The sequence below is a fragment of the Physeter macrocephalus genome, chromosome 18 (assembly GCF_002837175.3).
Source record: "Physeter macrocephalus isolate SW-GA chromosome 18, ASM283717v5, whole genome shotgun sequence".
Classification (NCBI taxonomy): domain Eukaryota; kingdom Metazoa; phylum Chordata; class Mammalia; order Artiodactyla; family Physeteridae; genus Physeter; species Physeter macrocephalus.
Genome location: NC_041231.1, coordinates 85,301,420 through 85,323,727, shown reverse-complemented (window position 1 = coordinate 85,323,727; position 22,308 = coordinate 85,301,420). Strand labels below are relative to the sequence as shown.

Here is a 22,308-nt window from a genome sequence, read left to right as displayed (position 1 = left end):
GTTCCCTTTTCTCCACATCCTCTCCAGCATTTATTGTTTGTAGATTTTTTGATGATGGCCATTCTGACCGGTGTGAGATGATATCTCATTGTAGTTTTGATTTGCATTTCTCTAATGATTAATGATGTTGAGCATTCTTTCATGTGTTTGTTGGCAATCTGTATATCTTCTTTGGAGAAATGTCGATTTAGGTCTTCTGCCCATTTTTGGATTGGGTTGTTTGTTTTTTTGTTACTCAGCTGCATGAGTTGGGTTTTTGTTAATTGCATATTATACTTGAACACTCCCTGGACAGATAGAAAAATTTGGTTTGAGTCACTGATTCTGTCACGTATTAGCTGTGTCACCTTGTATAAATTGCTTAATCTCTCTGAACTTCAGTTTCTTTATCTTACAACCTCTTCCTCACAGTTGTTAATGAAGGTGAAAGAATGGAATGTACAGAGCATTCCCAAGCTGAGAAGGGCTTTGTGGCGTTTCTAGGGAGATGTCAGTGAGGCTCTGGGAAGGGCATGGTAGCAGTACAAATGGGAGTCTGTGTGCAGCCCTGTGGCTCAGGAATAAAGTGGAAGAAAAGAGAAAACAGGGAAGTCAGAGAGAGAGTGCGAGTGCGTTGACTCAGTGTTTGCTGAGTGCTGACCTTGGTCCAGACGCTGTCCGTGGTGCTGGGAGTTCCGCAGTGAACAAGCAAAGTCCCTTTCCCGTGGTGCTTGTGGGGAACAGAGGAGGGGAGTGCGGACACAGAATTTAAAAGTGCAAATAGGAGTGACTAGAGAGAGGGAGGCAGCCAGAAAGAGGGACAGACAGAAATGAGACCAAGCCTGAGAATGAGCTTGGGCTTGTGGAAGAGACAGGTGCTGAAAACAGAACCGCCTGCCCCAGGACAGGGAGAAAGTGAGAGTCCAGAGTGGGAAAGAATTGGGGGAGGAGGTTGGGGTGATAGAGGGTGGTGTGGCTGGTGATGGGAAGTCATGGGTGGACACCAGGAGTGTGCCCCCTGGAAACCCCATCACCCCCACCAGCTTCTGTTAACTTCCTTCTGCACTTTCTTAGAATGACCCTTCCTCACCCCACTCCAACTCCTGTACAGGGATACTGAGCTCCTGGAAAACCAAAGGGAGGGTAGTGTGACCAAAAGAAGAGACTGTGTCATCACTTGAGAATAAAAGCATCAAATGCAGCCATAGGCAGGACTGTTGGCTCCAAGTTTCTCTCTTCCTGTCCCTTCTCCCTTTCCTTTCTTCCTCTTTTGAGGTCTGCTATTTGTTCAGCAAATGCCCAAAGTCTGTGGTTCTCTGGGGCACAATGTACCAAGCGATGTGTATAAGGGAGATCAATGCCTCTTCCACTTCCAAGAACTGTAACTTTCTGGGAAGAAAAGGTAAGCATAGACAAAAATGACTTTCTCTGACCCTCTGTGTCTCTGAATCAAAGACTATTCATTCCCCACTTGGCCCTGGTACCAACTTCCTGGACCTCATCCTTGCCTCCTGCCACAGGTGCCATCTCAGTTAGTCCTGCTGCCCCTCCTCCCCTTTTCAGATTCCAGGATAATTCTAGGACCAGCTCTCCCACTTAGCCCAGATGAGACCACGAGGCCCCACCCTCACACACCTGGGCTTTGATCTTTTGCAAAGGATGGGTATAGCAAGAGAGTGTCAGGAGGACCCTAGAGGGACATGAGGATGACTAGAAAATGGGGATGGACAAAACTCCAGTCTGCACCCAGAAGCAAAGACACTCAGAAGAAGCGGACTCAGTAAGTGCTCTGTTTTATTGGAGATCAGCATATGGGGAGCAGGGAGGCAGTGAAAGTGGAGAGGACGCTAGAAAACAGCTGATAGGATTTAGCTCACACTGCAAGGGGAGGGAGCAGAACTCCCTTCTCTGACTTCTAACTTAGGGCTGTCCCCCCTCTGTCATTCTCCTAAATCCACTATGACCCAGGGTTTTGAGGATTGGGAAAGCCAGCTGGGTTGCTCCAATAAGAGCCAGGAGCACGGACAACTCTGGGAGGAAATTTATTAATACCTGGATGTAGATGAATTTTCCCCCATCTGGTACCTGGATACCGATGAATATTCCACCAGCTAGTACTTGGGTATTGATTACTGTTACCCCAGTTTCCCACAGGGTATGGCAAGGGCCTTATTCCCCATCCAGTGCCAGGACCTCCACCTCCCCAGTATACACCGGGATTCAGGGTCTTCCAGGGGTGACCAGGCAGAAGTGGCCATCGAATCCTATTGATGAGAGGCCAGGGAGAGTGTCGGGCAAGGATTACTCCCTGGGCGCCCAGCACATTAGAGCGCATTGGCCGTCTAGACTCAGAGTCCTGGTGGAGGAGTGAAGCCTCGGGTGAGGGGTCCGCGGGGTGTGCAGAGAGCTCTGCAGGCAAAGGCCCGCTGCCCGGAGGGAGGGCAGCCGCACTAGAAAGGTAGGACAGTTCTTTGGGCAGCACTTCTCCCACATGGTCCTCGTCCACAGCAGCCATCATCGGCCAAGGGTCCTCCGAGGACCAGGAATCCATGGAGGGCAGCCCCCCAGATGGGGGCCACCTCTGTACCCCAGCACCTCCTGCAGGTTGAGAGCCATGTGATGGAGAAGGATTGTGCTTCAGAGGAGCCCTTGCTAAATCATTAGGCCCAGGGTCTCGTCTGGGCTGAGGATGTTCCGAGTTGGAGGGGCTGGTCAAGGAAGGTTGTCCAAGCAGAGGCAGGTTGATCCCCAAGTCTCGGGGAAATTTCTCCTCCACCACACCGATGCTCCGGGCAAAGAGGCCTGAGGGAAGGGGAAGAGGAGGCAGCCAGTGGACCAGATGTTTGGTCTCAGTGCCCTCCCTTCCCTGGCTCCCTGATTCCCTTTGCTTCAAGTCCCTCCACTTTGCCTGTGCTAACTCTTTCCTCCCTCAGGGACCCAATTGTACACGCTCCCACCTTTACCTCTTCCCTCAGTCCCAGTTCCCCGAGGACCACCAGTCCGCTCCTGCCCAAAAAGTTGGCACAGCCTCCATACCTGGGAGATGAAGACAGACCAGGAGCAGGCCCAGAGGAGCCCGGCTCCCTGCCACATGGCCCTGCATCTTGCTCTGCATCTCCCTCAGCTCCAAGACAGCCAGCCCTTTATCCTGTTAGTGGGCGGGGGACATCAGAAACAGGCTGAGCCAGTGGTGTGGAAACAATACATCTCTACGTTCCACCCTCGTTCCTAATTCGTTCTCTGGCACCAGGTACCACTTGAATGATTCAGGGAAGCTGGGTGTTCCCACCCTGCTCCTTTCCTCAAGCTCCCCACCCCTTCCTAACCCAGGTGTCCTGGCTCACAACTCATCACTTGTTGCCAGCCTTACCCTTCCTGGCTGCCGACACCAGGCACATGAGGACCTTCACCCTTGGGGTCCCAATCTCTTCACTGACTTCTCAGCAATAGAAACACCTGATTCTGTTTCCCTTTGGGATCCAGATCATTCTCTTCCAGCACCCCTTTCTCGTGCATCCTCATAGCTACATCGTCTTGACCTCAACCTTCAGGAGGTTCTGGAGTGCAGAAGTGGCCCCCTTCTGAGGGGCTGCTCCTAGATGAGACCCTGTGTCTATGGAAATAGACCTGGTTCTCATCCTTAAGAGATGATGGTGTATTGGTTTCCTATGGCTGCTATAACAAGTAACCACAAACTTAATGGCTTATAACAACACAAATTTACTATCTTACAATTTTGAAGAAGTCCGACATGGGTCTCACTGAGTTAAAATTGAGGTGTTGGTAGAGCCTTTCTGGAGGTCCTAGGGAAGAATCCATTTCCCTGCATCTTCCAGCTTCTAGAGGCCACCTGAATTCCTTGGCTTATGGTCCCCTTCCTCCATGTTCAAAGCCAGAAACAGCAGGATCTTCTCACATTGCATCAGTCTGACCTCCTCTTCTTCCCTCTCCCATATTGAAAGACCCTTATGATTACATCGGACTCACCCAAATAATCCCAGATAATCTTTCTACTTTAAGGTCATCTGACTAACAACCGTAATTCCATCTGCAAACGGTTTCCCTTTCCTATGTAACCTCACATATTCAGTTTCCAGGCATCAGGACATGGACATCTCTGGTGATGGGGAGGGCACAAGTCTGCCTACCGTAGATGGTCAAATGTGTCCACAGAATACAAGAGATACAGAGAGAGAGAGAGAGAGAGAGAGAGAGAGAGCAGATGTTTCGAACTAAGTAGAAGGGCATTGAAATGCTGTTGTCAAATAGCCATGAGTTGATCATTGTTAAGGCTGAATGATGAGAGCATAGGGATTCATTAAGTATTACAAGTCTGCCTACCTTAGATGGTCAAATGTGTCCACAGAATACAAGAGATACAGAGAGAGAGAGAGAGAGAGAGAGAGAGAGAGAGCAGATGTTTCGAACTAAGTAGAAGGGCATTGAAATGCTGTTGTCAAATAGCCATGAGTTGATCATTGTTAAGGCTGAATGATGAGAGCATAGGGATTCATTAAGTATTTTCTCTACTCTTAAATATGTTTGAATTTTTCCAATAAAAAGTGTTTAAACGCCTTTGCTTCTCTATTGCTTCCAAGACGCACCGAGACTAGGCTTCTCTTGTTGCATGAAGTTTAAATATTAGCTGTTAGATTTTACCATTCCATCCTCATCCCCAGCCCCTGCTAGCTGGCTACTGGAAGGGTAAAGAGCTCCTCTCCAGATCTGGCCAGTGGACAACATATACTCCAATAAAATTTTTTTTAAAAAGAGTGCAGATCTGGCCAGTGGGTACAGAGCAGCAGCTTTTTGGGGTGACATCCACCAGTTTTGCAAAACATTTTGACCTGGTTCACACCAGAAACTAGAGGGATACTCGTGTCAGAGGCTGCATCGCTCACACAATTGCAGTCCACAGAGCCTCTGAGGGCCTTGATTCCTGTTATTGGCTGCAGTCCAGGGGGCAGATGGTAACCAAGGGTGACCCCACAGTGATGACAGAAACAGGACTGTTCTGGAGCCCTCCTCTGTCTTCAGTCAACCCTGCAGGTTGGCTCAGCTGCCCCAGGTCATTTCTGATCAACATAACATATTTCTGCTGATTCGAGAATTCAACAACAGTCCTAAATTTGGGGCCAGATGACATCATCCCAATAGGAGGGAATGATCTAGCTCCTAGGGTAGGGGTGAATTCCTTTGCAGCCAAGAAGAGGCTCTGAGAGGTGCTCTGTGCTTTGGGGTGAGGATCTTCCTGTAAGGGTGAGCTCAACTCACCCTCCCCTCCTTGGGGCATGAGAGCTTCCTTGGTCTCAGTGTCTTCCCTGTTGTCTCCAGGACATAATCACATGGACCTCGGCACCCTGTCCACTTTCTCAGTCTTCTCCCTTGGAGGCCACCTCCCCTTCCCCACTGTAGTGTTCGGCCCTCTCACCTCTCCCAGCTCTCACTCTAGAAGCACAGCAGAGGCAGCAGGAGTGTGAAGGTGGAGAGGACACTGCTGGGGAGGACACTGTTCTGCCACAGCCTGGGGCGTTTCGATGTAGGCCAGTGAGTCACCGTGCTCGGCCTCACACCCGTCATGCTCCTGTCCTCTCTGTCTTTCACTTCCCCCACCCACAGCTCCCAGAACCACGCCTCCCTTGGCTCCTACTCAGTCCCCAGGAATCTGGTCCCAGCTGCTGTGTTCCAGCCTTCCCGAGGCTCCTGGTGTCCCAGAAACCCAGGAAATCGACGCTCGGGACTCCCAGAGAGGATGGCATCTAGAAGGTGAGGCCAACTAATGGATGAGGAGAAGGAGCCAGGTGGGGAGGGGGAGGAAATCATTAGGGGTCTATGTAAGGAGAGGGGAGGACTGCAGAGTGAATGGCCAGTGGAACAAGAATGGATTTCCTGGGGCAATGAGAGAGAAGAGACGTGAGAGGAAGGATCTGGGAGACCAACTAACCCCTGCTTTCAGTTCAACAAATATTTATGATTTTCCTCCTTTGTGGGAGGAGCTGTAAGATGTCAGAAATACCAGGCCAATTTATGAATGAAAGTGGGGGACACAGGACCTTTAGAGGCATAGGAGAGCATCACTCAGGTCCCAAGAGGAGACCCAGGACTCCAAGAAGGCAAAAAGTCTAATCTAGTTCACACAGTTTATTGAGACATCTGTCCAGGATGCAGAGAGGGCAGGGAGCCTGCTCCAGTCTCTGCAGATACCCTGGTATCTCCCCCACACAGGGAAGCCTCTGAACGTTGAGGGAATTGGCAGCCAGGAAGGGGGACTGAGATGGAGACCTTGAGAGACAAAGAGGAATGTTGGGAACTCAGGAAGGGTGTGGTGAGCTCTAAAATGAAGGGTGGGAGTGGAGTTGGAGGTGTGAGAACCCAACAGCATATCATGCTGGTTGACCAGATGGTGAAATGAGATCAGTGAAAAATGGTCATTGTTTTCAAATAACTGTTTGGATTGTGCTTTATTTGGCAAAGGGGGGGCAGGGGGCGGGGAGGAGATGGCTTGTCCAGGCATCAGAGTTACTGTAAGACATTTCAGGGGGTTCCCAGTCAAGAATCTGAATGAGTAGGGTTAGCCAATGGACTATACCATCTCAAAGAAATGGCAGAGGAAATTCTAGGGAGAGGGTATCTGGCAGGGAGGGCACTGCAGTACAATGGGCATCTAAACAGTAGAAGAGAATGAGGAAAGGGATTTGGAGCCTACGATTTGGGGAGGTAAAGAACGAAGAGCAGATAAGGGAGAGTCTGCCACACTGGGACAATGGGGGAAGTAGAGCAGCTCTCTTGGGAGGGTGGAAGAAAACTGAGCTACCCCCATGGCTGGGCCCCTGGACTTCTCCCACCTGGGAGATGGTGTGTGTGTGTGTGTGTGTGTGTGTGTGTGTGTGTGTGTGTGTGTGTGTGTGTGTATGCCTGCACATGAGTGTAGGCAAAATCTGCTTTATGGACTGTTAGGTAACTCTCCTGGGGGTAGGAAAACTTCAGGGTCAGCTAGCTGGGGTCCCAGGGGCTTTACTTGGGTTAGGATGTCCCGGATGGAGTGGCAGGGGATCGTTCCAGAGCTGCCAAAGCCACAGGGGTTGGCATCAGCTGTGCGGTCATGTTGGGAAGAGACAGCTGGACCCCTACTCAATGTTGAGGAGGAGACAGAGATGCAAGCGTGACCAGAAGAGCTGGACTTGCTGCCACAGGGTTGAAGGATGATTTCGCCGTGGGATTGGGAGCTGCCCCTGAAGGAGCCAGTGCCTGGTGAGGAGCTGGGCCTCTGGGAAACACCACCACAGGGCTGGAAAGATGAACCAGAACTGCTGGAAAGCCTAGAGCTGCTGTGGACTCCAGAGCTGGAGAGGGAGCAGGGCTCCTTAGAGCCCTTGGAGCCAATGCCATGGGGCAGGACCCCACCAGAGCCCACCGGCTGGAACACAATAGCCGAGGAAGCTCCCGACTGGTAGATGTTGGAACTAGAAGAGCTGTGGCTGGGGATGATGGGGTTGCTGGAGAAATATTTGCCCTCAGAGATGGGGGTCCCGGCTGCAAAGGAGGGAACCCCTGGAGAGCCTTTGATGGGGTGCTCTTTGACGAAGTGGCCCACCGGGTAGATTTTGCCCCTGACGTAGGTCATGCCTGGGACCAGATAACCATCAGAGGAGCCACCCACCACCTCATAGCTGCCATATTTGTCTACAGAGGTGATGGGGGGGCAGGGCTTGTCTGGAAGGCCACCATTGCTACAGGGGACGCTTTGACCCACTCTGGGGCCACCAGAGCTGTGCTGCTCCACCACCACCACTACAGGCATTTTACCCCCAGACACAGAATGGGAGCTGGAGATGTAGGAGCCAGAGTGCGAGACGATGGGTCCCCCACTGCAGGGAGAGTCAGGGATGTTGGAACTACAGGGGTGCAGCTTGGCGTTGACCTTCTGGCCACTGCTGCTGAACATCGAGGAGGTTTGAGAAACAGAAGAGCTCGAGCCTCCTCCATACTGGGATCTGATGCTTCCTGACTGGGAGGAACTAGATGCACCCTGTAGACTAGAGCTAGGTCCAGAGGGGTAGCTTATCTGGGAGTACCCCGTTCCTGGCTTAAGTAACGAAAATCCTGAAGAACGACGATGGGTAGCAATGGATCCGCTGGAGCCACCACTAGAGCCACTGGAACCATCACTGGAGACATCGGATCCGCCACTGGAGCCACCACGGGAGCCACTGGAACTCGAAAGGAAACTGCTGGAACTGCTGGAGCCACTTTGGCTACTGAAGCTGCTGGACACCCCCTTCCCCAGGAGACAGGGGTCACTGGGGGAGGTGATACTCGTGTGGTCCTTGCAGGGCTCTGAGAAGGTCCCAATGCTCTTGGCCAAGGTCCCTGGGGAGGAAATAGTGGTTAGCAAGGGCCAGAGAGGCTGGACATTCTTTCTCCCCTCCCAGACCCACCTCAGTCACCTGCTACTCTGATCTCTCCTGAGAGGAGCCCAGGGAGAGTTTGGGGTGGAAAAGGCAGGGAGACCCCAAAGAGACTGAGAGCGGGGGAGACTGAGACTCTGAGCGATGGGGGAGACCGTGGGACCAGATGGCAGGAGGAGATGAAAGACAGAACCACAGAGGACTGAGAAGGGAGGGAAAATAGCCAAACAGACGCTGAGAAAAGAGAAAGCGGGGGAGGGGCAGGAGGACCGCAGTAGAGGACAGGACACTTGAGGACTATGACTGGGTCGCCAGCTTCCCCTCGAGAGGCCAGGCTTGGGTACAGAATGGAAATTCTGCTTCCCGCCTCGGCACCGCCCATGCCAGGAAAGCTGGGTGGGGGCCAGGACATGGGGGCACGCACTGTCGCTTCAGAACCCGCTTGTACCAGCAGGACAGGACCCTGCACCCCGAGCCCAGCTCGGGGACATGAGGATGCAGCCCTCCTCCGAGGCCCCTGACCTTTATCAGCTGTCTCCCCGCTGGCCAGCACCGCGCGCCTGCCTGCCCCCAGGCCCACATCTGACCGCTTCTGCCTTTACTTCTTTCCTTAACTGACCCTTTGCTCCTCACCCAGCCTCACCCTCCCCCCACCCTTCCTCTACTCCCCACCTTAACCACCTCTGGTCCCAAGTGGTGTGGACAGAGCCACGTACTTCAGGTCATACATTTGGAGAGGCCAGATCTGCCCTGCCTTCCTCACAGAGTTACGGTGAGCGCTAGATGTGACCATGCATGCAGAAGGTGCTTTACAAAAGCAGGAAGCATCAGACATGATTTATTACTGCCGTTCCTCCTTTGAACACCCCACCAAAAACCAGGTCTCCACACTGTGAGCTCCCCATTCTCTCCTCAGAAGGAAATTCAATGCATCCACCTCCACCACGCCAAACCCCAGCTCTGCCCGCAGCCCCGCCCCCTTCACTCTGCTGCACTAATCAGCCAGGCCCCCCCACCCACCGCGCTCCTCCTCTGCTCCCCCGATGCCACACAGCCCGCTCCCACCCACGGGGCTATGAGCAAGGTCACCGTGATCAACAGCACAGGCCCCGGAGTCACCCAGCCTGGGGTTTGGATCCTGGCTTAACTGCTTTCTAATCTGTGATCTTGAGCCAGTTTCCTAACCTCTTCAAGCCTCAGTGTCCTCCTGTGTAGAGTGAGGACACTTCTCTCACACCATCCTTCTAATGCTCAAACGAGCTAATGCATTTAAAGTGCTAGTGGAGGGGCTTCCCTGGTTGCGCAGTGGTTGGGAGTCCGCCTGCCAATGCAGGGGACCCGGGTTCGTGTCCCAGTCCGGGAAGATTCCCACATGCCGCGGAGCGGCTGGGCCCGTGAGCCGTGACCGCTGAGCCTGCGCGTCCGGAGCCTGTGCTCCGCAACGGGAGAGGCCACAACAGTGAGAGGCCCGCGTACCGCAAAAAAAAAAATAAAAATAAAAATAAAAATAAAGTGCTAGTGGAGTGTCTCGCACATAAAAAGGACCCTATGAATGGTAACAACTATTATGACTATTAAATATCGACTCCATCTTCTAGCACTCTAATAATAATAATAACAATAATAACAACAGCCAACATTCTATAACTTTCTAGGAATTCGACAGCACTGTGGCATACATTACTTAATCAGAGAGTCATAGAGAAACTAGAGCTAGGGGTTAACTTTAGCATCATTTTTAGAGTTTCAGAAATGGAGGCTCAGTAAATTTAAGCAGCTTGCCTGAGGTGCCAAGGCAGCAAGGAGCGGCCCCCAGACTCAAGCATCAGATTCCAGAGCCCCTGCCCTTCCGCCCTCGCTGGGTCCTCTCCTGGACTCTCCCCACGCAGGGCTCCCCCCAGCCTTCTCTGACCTGGCATCTGCATTCCTTCCCGCCTCCTCTCCCCACTCTCTCTGCGCCCAGGGCCCCCAGCCTCCTACCTGGCAGGAGGAGACCGGCCAGCAGCAATGCCAACATCCCTCGCCCTCCCACACGCCCTATCCGGGGTGCTCGCGAAGAGCCCATCTTGGACCGTGTGGCCTCCTGAGTGACAGCAGCTCGTGGACACCCGGGGCCTTTATGTCAGGGCTGGACATTTTCCGGGCAGGAGTCACTGTGGGGAGGGGAGGAGAGGCAGAGGTGTAGGTGCCGGGGGGGAAGTTGGTGTGGCCAGGAGGAGCTGAAGTAATCAGTTTGGGTATCTGCTTACTCAGCAGCAGGGGTGGCTGCAGTGTGGGGTACCGTGGCCCTGGGGCCACCTGGCTGGCCTGCCCCGGCTCCTCGTTGCCTAACCTGGAACCAGGTGCTCTGCCCCGAAGGCCGCCCACTCCGGGGCGGCCACTCTCACCATGGGGCCCAGTCCCCTGGCTCCCTCACTCTCCTGCCTTCCCCAGTGTTGGCCTCTCTGACCCCCCCGTCCTCCCTCCATGCACAGATGTGGGCATTTCAACTTGCCCTTCCGTACCGGGTACCTGCTGTGGCCCCCACCCCCGCTGCACGGTTAACCCCGCCTGGGAGCCCTCCACAGTCTCTGGATCCGCGCCCCCCTTTCCTTGAGACCCATCACTCAGCTTCCACTCTCTTCCTCCGGGTATAAAGATCTACACCCCACGCCCTGCTGTCACTGCCCAAGTACCATGCCTGCCGCACAGCTATTATGTGTGCCATCAGTGAGCGGGCCTTTGGAGTCTGCACTCCCAAGCCAGTTCCCTGACCTCTCCCTTCCGGGGGGCTCCAGGGACGGCCCGCAGGCGCTGGACGCCAGGGCCTCAGCCCAGAGATAGGCCTGGGCTGAGGACCCCTGTCATAGCCGGGCCTTGGTTACTCACAGGCCACTCACAGCCCCTCCCCAAGGGGTGGCCCTGGCTCCAGTGGGTGAGCAAGAGGCTAATAAGACTAATTGGGAAGGTGGTAGCCCTGCCGCCCATTAATTGGCTGCCCAGCCTGGATGACCAACAGGAAGCAGCCAGCTTGGTCTGGGTAGGATCCATGGTAGGACCAAGGAGGGTCAGCAGAATCCTGGGTCCCTGAAGGATGAAGGGCAGGACTGGGGGACCAGAGCCCTGTGACCTGCTAAGAGGGGGTGCTTCCTCCTCCGTCGCATTCCCCTCCCTCCACTTGGAACCTGACCCCACCCCAGCCAATTAACAGCTCACTGGTATTGCCAAGAGTATCAGTATTGGAAGGAGGGACCTGGGAGTCGGGTCAGGTTCTCTGCCTCTTCCCCAAGCCCACCCAGCCCTCTCCCTGCTCCCCTGGCCTGGACCCTCATTCCCGCACTGCCCTGGTCTCCTCACAGAGGCAGCCCTACCGCCGGAGCCCTCGGCTCGTTTCTCCCTTTCTCCGTCTCCTGCCCTGCTTCTGACCCAGCCCAGCACTGTCCACAGAACTTTCTGCCATGATGGAAATGTTCTCTCTCTGTGCTGCCCCATAATGTAGCCACGAGCCACGTGTGGCCACTGAACATTTGAAATGGGGCTAGTATTGACCAACTGGAGGAAATGAATTTTTAATTTTACTTAATTTTAATTCATTTAAATGTAAATAGCCACATGCGGCTAGTGGCTACCAGCGAATCTAGCCCTTGACTCTCCCCTAGCACCCAAAATGGGAGTGGAAGGGAGAGGGGCCATGGGGGCAGTGAGAGAGCGGCCCCTGAAGCGGGTTGATGCAGTAGGGAGGAAAAAAAGAAAACACTTGTTTTATTTTATTTTTAAATTTTTTATTTGACCACGCCGGGTCTTAGTTGCCGCATGCGGGATCTTTTAGTTGCGTCATGCGGGCTCTCAGTTGCAGCACGTGGGATCCAGTTCCCTGACCAGGGATGGAACCCGGGCCCCCTGCACTGGGAGCACGGAGTCTTAACTACTGGACCACCAGGGAAGTCCCCTCACTGGTTTTTAGAATCAGGATGACCTGGGTTCAAGTCCCAGCTAACCTCCCAGCTTTGGGCAACTCACCCAACCTTCCTGAACGTCACTATTCTCATCTGTAAAATGGGAGTATTTTAAATGATGTCTACCTTGCAGGGTTTCTGTGAGGATCGAATAGGAAATTATCAGAAAGATTAGATGGGACAAGCCTCTTGGCACAGGCTCTTGGCAGGTGGAGTCTGCATGTCCTGCCTGTGTCCTCCACTGGGGGATGGCAGTTAAGATGGGCTCACGCACAGCCCCAGGCCCTCCCTCCCGAGTCTCCAGCCCAGATGACCTGGAGGAGTCTCCTCTCCACTCCCCTCCGCCCCCTACAGAGCAGCAGACACGCGTGCACACGAGGGTGCAATTTAAAATGATGACCTCCTTCCCTAGAGTCTCAGGCCTCGCTGGCTCCATCTCCAGCGGGGAGGGCGAGAGGGGGCCCTGGGAGAGGGAGGGGAGTGGCCGAGAGAAGAGGAGCCTTGAGGGCGGACAGAAAAGGAGGAATGGCTTGCGCTCTGTGGGGTATTCTTTTCCAGCATAAACAGAGGTGGCAACGTTTGTCCTGTTTTCTCCTCCCACTCCTCCCAACCTGGGCTGGGGCGGCCGGGGCTGAAGGAGGCACAGTCTCTCTGGGCCTCTCGCCAAATCTCCAGCCACACACACCACGCAATGGTGTGGCCACATTCCTCCTCCTGACCGCTGCCCTCCTGCCCACCCCTTCCTCCCCGTCCCCCACCCACGTCCGCCCCATTCCTCCACTGCCTGCCCACACGTGGGCCCTCTGAGCCCCTCTCCTCCGCTCTCCCTGTTTCTTCCTGAAATCTGCTCCGATGTGTCTTCCTCTGCTGTGTCCCTGGGTCTCACCCTCTCTCAGCTCAGGCCGTGAAAATCTGAAGCTGATGGGGCCCGGGGGCTAGGAAAGGGCATTGGCTGAGAGACCGCCCAGGCCAGGGCTCCTGGGGATGCTCGCCAGTTAGACGAGGCCCACGGTGGCGCAGGTGGGTCTGCTGTGCTCTCCAGCCCCGGGGCTGCCCCTCAGCCCGCCAGCGAGTGCCCTGCCCAGTGGGAGGACTGCGTGAGAGAACGTGGGAGGCCCAGTAAACCCCACCAGACAAGGCCAAGCTTAAAGCATGTGCCTCCCATACCTGTGCCTGCCCCATATCTGAAGAAGGCGGGCTGCCTCCCCTCCAAGCCACCCTGGGCTGCTCTGTGCTGCCGCGTTCTGCACGGGGCACGGGTTCGAGGTGCACGGTCCTAAATTGCAACAAGAAGGAAGATGAACTGTCCTTGCCTTTGAGGAGCTGCAGCCCAGCTGGGAACTCACAGTGTGGAGAGAAGCCGGGCCTGGAGAAATGGGGCAGGCACTTGGCTTCGAGGAAGTGGCGGGAATTTCCCTGGCCCTTGAGGAATGATGAGACGAGCATGATGGCTCAGATTCAGGGCCCTGGCGGTGCTGAAGGTGTGTTTAGGAGGAGCGCTGGCTTCGGTTGGCGTGGGAAGCATACACGCAGCGGAACGGCGGGCTGGAGGAGTGGACGGGCCGCGTGGACCAGCAGGGCGGTGATCACAACACCAGGCTAAAGGAGGGCACGGGAACTGAGGGGTCTGAGCGGGGAGCAGCTTGGGGAGAGGAGGCTTGGGGGCAGAGAACCCCGTTTCCTGATCGCCGACTGTGGGCCGGATATGATCCTACGTACTCAACACGTGCTCTGGTGTTTAATCCTCACAACAGCACTACGGGTAAATGTTTTTTCTCCCCCATTTCACAGATGACAAAACTGAGTTTAAATTATTTGCCCGAACCAGCTGATAACCAGCAAAAGAGTTTGGAAAGCACTCAAACCCAATCCACATGAGCCTCATGTCTTCATGCAGCTGATGCCATGCCATAAATGAATGGCAGTGGTCCGTGGACGGACTTCAGAGGTTCCTTAAATCTTATAAGAATGTGTGCAGATTCCTGTGTCATCAAAGTCTCAGAAAGTAACTCCTAAGTGAGAAAGTCCCTCTCACTCAAGCTTTTCTTCTCTGCATTTCACCCATGGGCCTGAAGGTAAGGACAGAAGTTCCGGAACAAGTGTTCCCTGCAGGGGTCCTTGGTAGACTTAAGGCTTAGGCTTGAGAGAGGTGGAAAGGGAATGAAAAAAAAAAAAGAAGAAGAAGAAGGGGAACAGCCTGAAAGAGGAGGTTATTCTGTGGTGGGGAGTAGTGGAGAGGCCACCGGAGCCACTCTGGGCTCCAGGACCTGTGGGTTCTCCCCTCCTTTGCTTCAGTCGAAGCCATTTTCCTCTCCTGCTCTCTCTTTCTCCATCACACTCCCTCCACCTGTGGCGGACTCATCCCCCCCTCACACGGGAAGCTGACACTCTGGGTCCCCTGGTGTTGCTTTACCCGTGGTGGGGATGGGTGGCCCTGAGTCATCCACACTCTCCACCCGGTCCCTCTCATGACCAAGAACACAGAGGACAGAATGCACTTGTATTTGGAGGTTCCTGCCCACCCTGTACAGGGTGGACTCTCCTTAGCCCAGGTGAGCCCATGTGACTGGCTAAACTGTATTCAGTTTTAGTCTGTCCTTCTCTGCCCTCCTCATGGTTCCTTCCCCATGGTAGATGATCAAGGGCAGAACCCACGTGCCACCTGGCCTTACTTCTTTACCCTCCTCTCAGATAGATTCTGTAGTACATCATCTATGCAGCTCCCATGCGACCTCAAAATGAGACAAAAACCTTTGGCTCTGGACTGTGGGTTCCACAGCAGTGGGCAAGGCACATGTCTGTCCAAGTACTTAGGCAGTTGGTGATTTGGGGGAACAAAAGAATGAATGAATGTGTCCAGGCCACCCTCCCCCTTCTACCTTTCTCTGGAGCACATCTCCCCCCCTCTCTGGTTTCCATGCCCTCTATCCCTCCCAACCACATCTACTACCTGCAAAGCCCACTAGAGGTGCTGGGTGGGATATACCGATGGCCAAGGCCTGGCCTCCAAGAGTGCTTGGTCTACCCAGGCAGTGGCAGCAGGCACGTGAACTGGGCTCTGACACAGAGCCGCCCACCTGTGCTCTCTCGTGGGCCTGTCTGTCCTGACCTCATTCCTCGTGAGTGACTGTCTCCCCTGAGCCACTCTTCTCTCCCCTGCCTCTGAGGGATACAGCACACTTCCATTAACAAATGGCAGAGCTCACGTGGCCACAAAGAGGAAGTACGGGGATTTCCCCCTGGACAAGGCATTCATCTGACGCTGGGGTGGGGTAGGCAGTGCTGTGTAAAAAAATCGCCTAAGTGACTCTTTCAGGGACTCTCACCCCAGCATAACGTGTGACCCCTGGCTGAGAATTGCTGCTCTGGGGGGCAGTCTCCACCCCATCAAAATACATCTACTCCCTCAAAATATATTCCATGGTGTGGTCCATACTCAGCTACACCCTTCCTGCTTCTCCCCCTCAGCTCCCTGGTCCATCACTCTCTCCTCTAGGACTGACCTCCTGGAACTTGGCCTGGGGAGCATCTACTTTTGCTCTTCCTGGCCCTGTTCTCACCCTCTTAGCAACCCCGCTTGCGCCCTCCAAGGGACCCGGGTACCACAGCAGGGACATGGGAGTGAAGATCGGGGTCAGAGCAAGGAGCATCCTCAGCCAGTGAATCCCGTAGAGGAAAAACTTAGCAGGCAGGGGCTCTGCCCACCAGGCTATGTGTCCCCCCAACCCCCGTTCTTTTCCCTTCCTCCCCCTGCCCTCTTGCAAGCAGCAGGGAGTCAGCTGAGTGACGGTCATGCTCCTAGAGTCCAAGACTTCATAGCTCTGTTTAAGCCACATCTGATTTGGCCACCAGCCCTCCTGTCTTGTGAGGAGGTGAATATAGAGGCTGTGATTAGCTCTCAGAATAACAATAATAGTTTTCCTCTTCTCTGTTCTGTGGAGCGAGTGCTAGGGAAACCAGCATTCCTTGTCTGCTCATTACGCTCCGCTATTAAATAGTCATTCTTTCCACTGTTGCTATTCATGCATTTTATTGTTTTTGGTCACTCAGAATTAGAGACCCAGCTCCCTCCTGATCCAGCAGGAAAGGGTGAAAACGGGGACTGAGGCAGAGTCTGAATGTGCTTTCAGGAGAGGCTGGAAGGACTTGTCCCAGGAGGGACTTCTAGGCAGGCTGTGGCCCTCACTGTTTCCGGGGGTGGGATCTGCAGGGGCCCATCCTCTCTCCTTCTCCCAGACTGTCCGAATCCCTCTGGCTGAGAGCTCCTCGTGGGCAGGGAGCTTCTCTCACCCCACAGTGTGCCCCCGGTGCCTGATGCATCACCCCCACACACAGGTAACACACCAGTAAACACAGAATCCTACAGGAGAGGCGGGCGTGCCATGTCCAGCTCTGTTCTCTGGGGCCCCAGGCCTAGAACCAGAGAAGGACGGACTCCTCCTCGACAGTGTGGAACAATCAGCTCGTCATAAACATCTGCACGTGCAGGATTTATCTTGATTCTCTCAATGCTCCTAGGAGACAGAAATTATTATTTATCCTTTGGAGCTACAGACACAAGTTCAGGGCGTTAAGATGATGCCCGCTACCAGTAGCTGGGGACTTTACCTGGTATCCTGATGCTGTAGCCTACGCACAGCTAGCTTTCCCTCTTCTCCCTGGATCGCTACATGACCTGGCTCAGTCTCTCATTTCATTCAGTCCTTGTGACCTGCCATCTTCTCAGAAGCCCTCTCTGACTTTTCTATTTAAAACTGTAGCCCTGGGCTTCCCTGGTGGCGCAGTGGTTGAGAGTCCGCCTGCCGATGCAGGGGACGCGGGTTCGTGCCCCGGTCCGGGAAGATCCCACATGCCGCGGAGCGGCTGGGCCCGTGAGCCATGTTCGCTGAGCCTGTGTGTCCGGAGCCTGTGCTCTGCGACGGGAGAGGCCACAAGAGTGAGAGGCCCGCGTACCGCAAAAAAAAAAAAAAAAAAAAACTGTAGCCCTCCATCCCCACACTCATGGACCATATCATTCGCTATGTCCTTCCTCTTGCCTTCTTTTTCTTCATAGCTCTTATCAGGACGTGATAGCGTATTACATACAACCTGTATGCATCTGCTTGTTGTTCCCTTCCACCACTAGAAGGTAAGCCTCGGGAGGGTGGGGCCCTCCTTTCTGACTCACCGCTGTTTCCACAGCTTTAGCGCTGCCTGGCTCACGGAGGGAACTCAGTTAATAATGAGACAAAGAACAGATAATGAATGGACCACTTGGGCAAGCAGCCTGGCCTGAATTTTCCTGAGGGCCCCAGCGCCTGCCTCATTTCACCTCATGTGCCTGACTCACCTTAGAGGAGTCACCTTGGCGACTAAGAGGGCATTAGTGGGACCTGATGGAGGCCGGGCGAGTGACGATGTTAGCGGCACAACAAGGAGGACTGGAGGGAAACGCCTTGGAGGAGTATCTATGCTGCCCTCTGGTGGTAGGTCGTGGAACACCACCGACGAGGAACTGAGGCTGCGGGCCTTGCGCGGGAATTTAGAGATTATTAAGGAAATCTCCTAAATTCACATCCCAGGGCCACGCAGAGATCAGATGGCAGCGTAGGAACAACGAACTGGGTCACAATCCGATGCCTTCACCACTACACCATCCTGTCTGTCCCCATCACAGTTCAGATTATGCTGCAAAAGAGAAGGGTATTAGCTGGAAAAACCTTTGGAGAGGGGTTTGGTTTAATTCGACAAGTTATTTGAGCCAGTGCTAGACACCTGGTGGGCAGTTAATTAAAGATTAGAGGGAGAAAATGTACAGTAAGAGAGCTTAAGTCTATACCAAAGCAAGTCTTTGGTCAGATGAGTTTGGAACATGAAATTGGCAGAGGAGTTAGCACTTCCCTCCTGGGCTTGTACCTTAGGGTGTGCCCCTCCCTAATTTAACTTTTATCACATTTTACTGTCATGATTTATTAATACATCTTTGTTTCCTCTCTCGACACAGAGCTCCTCGAGGGCAGGGAGGACTGAAACTTCTCCCTGAGATTGTCACCATCACCTAGCACCCCACACAGTAGATGCTCAATAAATGACCATTATATGGGCAAATAGATAAACAAATGAGTGGTTTGGAGTTTCCCTGCCTAGAGATCTTCAAAGGAGAGCAGACAACCAACTCTTCTGTGTAGTCCAAAGACATTATTCGCCTGCCCAAAGGCTGAGGGCTGTGCCCAATGATTTCTCAAGGTAACTCAGCTTCTATAATTAGATTATACCAAGATACCAGTTCAAGGTTCTTTTCTCTTATTGGCTAAGCATTTATTGACTACCGGCCATATCCAAGGTACTGAGCCATTGTTCTCTAAATCTATTAGAGATCCTATTCTATTATTTTCTTCTATGACTCCATGTTGACATAAGATGCAATAGTGTCCCCACCGCAGACACTCTTAGGTGAGGTCAGCCAAGGCAGATGGGGAAGAATCAGCATTGTCTAATCTAAATGGATAAGCTGGCACAGTGGGTTCCCCTGTGTTAGTTAATATTCCATACCATCCAGTCCCACTCAGCCTCCTCCCAGCTAATAAACACAGCATTTTTAGCTACCAATATCTGCTGCCTATTAATTGGTATTAAAATCTCCAATTACTTTTTGCTTTCCCTTCCTTCTCCCACTCATCCACCTGTTGTGTCAAACTGGGAAGAGTTGGTTTGGAACTTACATCCAGTTTTGTTTTGTTTTTTTTTTTTGCGGTACGCGGGCCTCTCACTGTTGTGTCCTCTCCCGTTGCGGAGCACAGGCTCCGGACGCGCAGGCTCAGCGGCCATGGCTCACGGGCCCAGCCGCTCCGCAACATGTGGGATCTTCCCAGACCGGGGCACGAACTCGTGTTCCCTGCATTGATCGGCAGATGGAGTCTCAATCACTGCGCCACCAGGGAAGCCCCATACATCCAGTTTTGACTTTGGCGCTTGTGTTGTCTTGGAAGGTGAGTTACCTCTGTCAACAGTAGTTTCCTCATCTGTAAAATGGGGTTAATAATTTGCTTTATTGAACACCTTGTGGGCCAAGTACTAGGAGAGAAGTAAGGCATACAAAGACAGACAAGGCACAATCCCTGCCCTCAAGAAGCTCATGCTTTACAAGGGGAGAAAGACATGGAAACCAACATAATGTGGAAATGATGCAAAGAGCGTGAGATCCTTTCCTGGGTTACATCAGGGACTCATTTCGTTCCCTCACTTTCTCTCTCCTTTAAGAATGTTTTTCTCTTTCCATTCCCAACAAACTCCATTGCACTGGCTTGAGAAGTTGCTGAGGGAGGGCCAGTGTGAGGAATCCAGACTTCCTTCTTGCCTTCTATCCCATACCTCCCCGCCACAGTACACAAGACAGGTTATGTGTGCCTCCCCACAAAGAACACAGTTCTATCCAAGGAGAAAGACTTTCAGATGTGAGCTCCTGAGCCGGGCACCAAGACCTTCTCTAATTCCCCCCAACCTACTTGTTCCGCAACATTTCTTTCTTCTCCAGGCTATAAACTCTTCACTCTGGGAGTTCCCTAATGGCCTAGTGGTTAGGATTCCGGGTTTTCACTGCCACAGCCTGGGTTCAATCCCTGGTTGAGGAACTGAGATCCCACAAGCCTCATGATGAGGCCAAAATAAAAATATATATCTATAGATATAGATATATATCTCCTTCACTCTAAACATTTTGATCTACTCTCTGTTGCCCAAACTCACCATTCATTAATGAATTCAGCCATTCATAAAACACGTATGTGATGGTTAATTTTATGTGTCAGTTTGACTGGGCTAAAGAATGCCCAGAGACCTGGTGAAACCTTACATTCAGGTGTGCCTGTGAGGGTGTTTCTGGAAGAGATTAGCATTTGAATCCGTAGATAGGGTTAAGAAGATCGCCCTCACCAATGTGGGTGGGCACCATCCAACCTGTGAGGGCTGAACAGAACAAAAAGGTGGAGGAAGGGCAGATCTGCTCTCTGTTTGAGCTGGGACACCCATCTTCTCCTGCCCTTGGACATCAGCACTCCTGGTTCTTGGTCTTTGGACTCAGACTGGGATTTACCCTATCAGTCCTCTGATTCTTGGGCCTTTGCACTCATACTGGGACTTAAAACCATCGGCTCCCATGGTTCTCAGAACTTCGGACTGGGATTAAATTGCTCCACTGCTTTTCCTGGTTCTCCAGTTTGCAGACGGCAGATCGTGGGCATCCTCAGCCAATTCGTATAATGAATCTCCATGTATATTCTATTGGTTTTGTTTCTGTGGAGAACCCTAATACAACATATTCAGTGTCCATGCAGGCCCAGGCACTGTATTCCGTGTCAGATTTACACAGATGAACGAAGAGATGGGATAATGTAATTAAAATCAGGACAGGCCTCAGTTCAGATCCCAGTTTTGCCACTTTTCTCCGTATGACCTTGCATGAGTCACTGTACCTCTCCAGGCCTTTGTTTCTCTCCTCTGAGAAACGGTGATAACAATAGGGTTATTGTGCAAATTAAGTGAGAGCTTACTCTGTATGCCTCGGGCAACAGTACCCCTATTGCACATGCGCAGTAAAAAGCAGCTGCAAGGGTTTATAGCAAACCGTTCGTTGTGTCTTAGGTTGGATGTTCCAGAAGCAGATCCTGAGACAAAAATTCCAGTAAAAGGGATTTATTCAAAAGTTATAAGGGTGGGGAGGAGGAGAAAGGAGTGGGGAAGTGGGACCAGGAAGGCAAGGAGGCCAAGCAACTGTGTGGAACCAAGCGAAGTCTCATAGAGGGCAACTGGGGCTCAGAAGATGCCCATATTTCTCCATCATCCAATAAGGGCTCTGGGTTGGGGTGGGGAAGGGGAAGGAAGGACGATGTGGGGGAGAAACGTTTCCAGGTGCTTCCAGCACTTCCTGCACAGGGCAATGTCCCGGAGCCGGAGGCACAGGTGGGCTGCTGGGTACCAAAATGTAGGTACCAAATGGTGATGGGGTCCGAGAAGAAATGCGCAGAACACAGTCTCTGCCTCCAAGAGGTTCAGAGGAGGCAGAGGAGGGGAGATGGGAATAAACATTGCCATCTGAGTTCTGTCCCAGGCACAGCTGCACCGCAGAACAAGGTGCCACAAGGCAGGGGTACAGGTGAGGGTGGGGAGCAGCGCAGGAGAGGTGTCGCGGAAGATAAATACAACTGGCTGGGGAGAGGAAGGCCATACCAGGGCGCTGTAACAGCACACACAGGGGCGCAGGCTCAGGGCCAGTCCTGAAGCAAGAGGGCGTGGGGCTTCGGGGGCCCAGATTCCGCGCCTGCTCCTGCGCCTGCAGCCCCCGGCCCGCCCCTTCCTGGCCGGTCTTCCGGCCAGGGTCACGCAGCCTGCTTTCCTGCCGCGCCCCGCTCGGGGCCTCCAGGAAGCCTCTCCTGACTACTCCAGCTCCCCGTGCGTGACTCTCTTCTGCATTCGTGGCGTTTACTGCCAAGGCTATTACTGTGATGTTTACTCATGTAGTTATTTAGTTAATGCATCCTTACAGCCTGTGACATTGTCATTTAACTTTGCATGTAAATCCTGTCTCCCCCGGCCTAATTGGAAGCTTCCTGAGAATGGGAACTGTATATTTTTATTCGTTATAGTCCCCCGTGGCACCTGACATTGCAGGACATATTGAGGGTATGAGATAATGATTGAATGAATGAGTGAATCTAGTCCACTTGGAGGCCTATTAAATTACAGGCTCACACCTACAATTCACACTTGTTCTAAGATTATTTCCAAACTCTAAACTTAGGGGGCTTTTTGTTTGTTTGGTTTTATTTCGTTTTGTTTTTTTCAAACCGGTCACATATAGGTGGTTTTTTGTTTGTTTGTTTGCAGTACGCGGGCCTCTCACTGTTGTGGCCTCTCCCGTTGCAGAGCACAGGCTCCGGACGTGCAGGCCCAGCGGCCATGGCTCACGGGCCCAGCCGCTCCGCGGCATGTGGGAATCTTCCCGGTCCGGG

General features: G+C 53.0%; 2 protein-coding genes and 1 long non-coding RNA gene across 7 annotated transcripts in view; 1 reads left to right on the top strand and 2 right to left on the bottom strand.

Moving 5' to 3' along the window:
* Positions 1 to 1,755: 1,755 nt before the first annotated feature.
* On the bottom strand, positions 1,756 to 3,145 carry C18H6orf15 (chromosome 18 C6orf15 homolog). The gene is made up of 2 exons (XM_007106351.3): positions 3,016 to 3,145; positions 1,756 to 2,781 (listed from the first exon to the last, which is right to left on the bottom strand). The coding sequence occupies exons 1-2, from the start codon at positions 3,092 to 3,094 to the stop codon at positions 1,937 to 1,939; spliced, it is 924 nt and encodes a 307-aa protein (XP_007106413.2). The 5' UTR covers positions 3,095 to 3,145; the 3' UTR covers positions 1,756 to 1,936.
* A 1,235-nt stretch (positions 3,146 to 4,380) lies between these two features.
* Positions 4,381 to 22,308, top strand: part of LOC102983231 (uncharacterized) — an 18,737-nt gene continuing 809 nt past the window's right edge. The window contains exons 1-6 of one of the 5 annotated variants that reach the window (XR_008615818.1): positions 4,381 to 5,745; positions 14,114 to 14,397; positions 17,376 to 17,787; positions 18,306 to 18,547; positions 19,102 to 19,290; positions 22,184 to 22,302. This is a non-coding gene — a long non-coding RNA (uncharacterized lncRNA). The other 4 variants (XR_008615820.1, XR_008615819.1, XR_008615817.1 and 1 more) reach the window with 4 other exon arrangements.
* CDSN (corneodesmosin) lies at positions 5,785 to 10,809 on the bottom strand. Its single transcript, XM_007106352.2, has 2 exons — positions 10,368 to 10,809; positions 5,785 to 8,349 (listed from the first exon to the last, which is right to left on the bottom strand). The coding sequence occupies exons 1-2, from the start codon at positions 10,450 to 10,452 to the stop codon at positions 6,923 to 6,925; spliced, it is 1,512 nt and encodes a 503-aa protein (XP_007106414.1). The 5' UTR covers positions 10,453 to 10,809; the 3' UTR covers positions 5,785 to 6,922.

What these genes read in the sequence shown, in the direction of transcription:
- CDSN (XM_007106352.2), bottom strand. Translation starts at nt 10,452, where the DNA reads ATGGGCTCTTCGCGAGCACCCCGGATAGGGCGTGTGGGAGGGCGAGGG. An exon ending in GGCCGGTCTCCTCCTGCCAG is followed by an intron (nt 8,350 to 10,367) that starts GTAGGAGGCTGG and finishes TTTCCTCCCCAG; the next exon opens with GGACCTTGGCCAAGAGCATT.
- C18H6orf15 (XM_007106351.3), bottom strand. Translation starts at nt 3,094, where the DNA reads ATGCAGAGCAAGATGCAGGGCCATGTGGCAGGGAGCCGGGCTCCTCTG. An exon ending in GGTCTGTCTTCATCTCCCAG is followed by an intron (nt 2,782 to 3,015) that starts GTATGGAGGCTG and finishes CCCTTCCCTCAG; the next exon opens with GCCTCTTTGCCCGGAGCATC.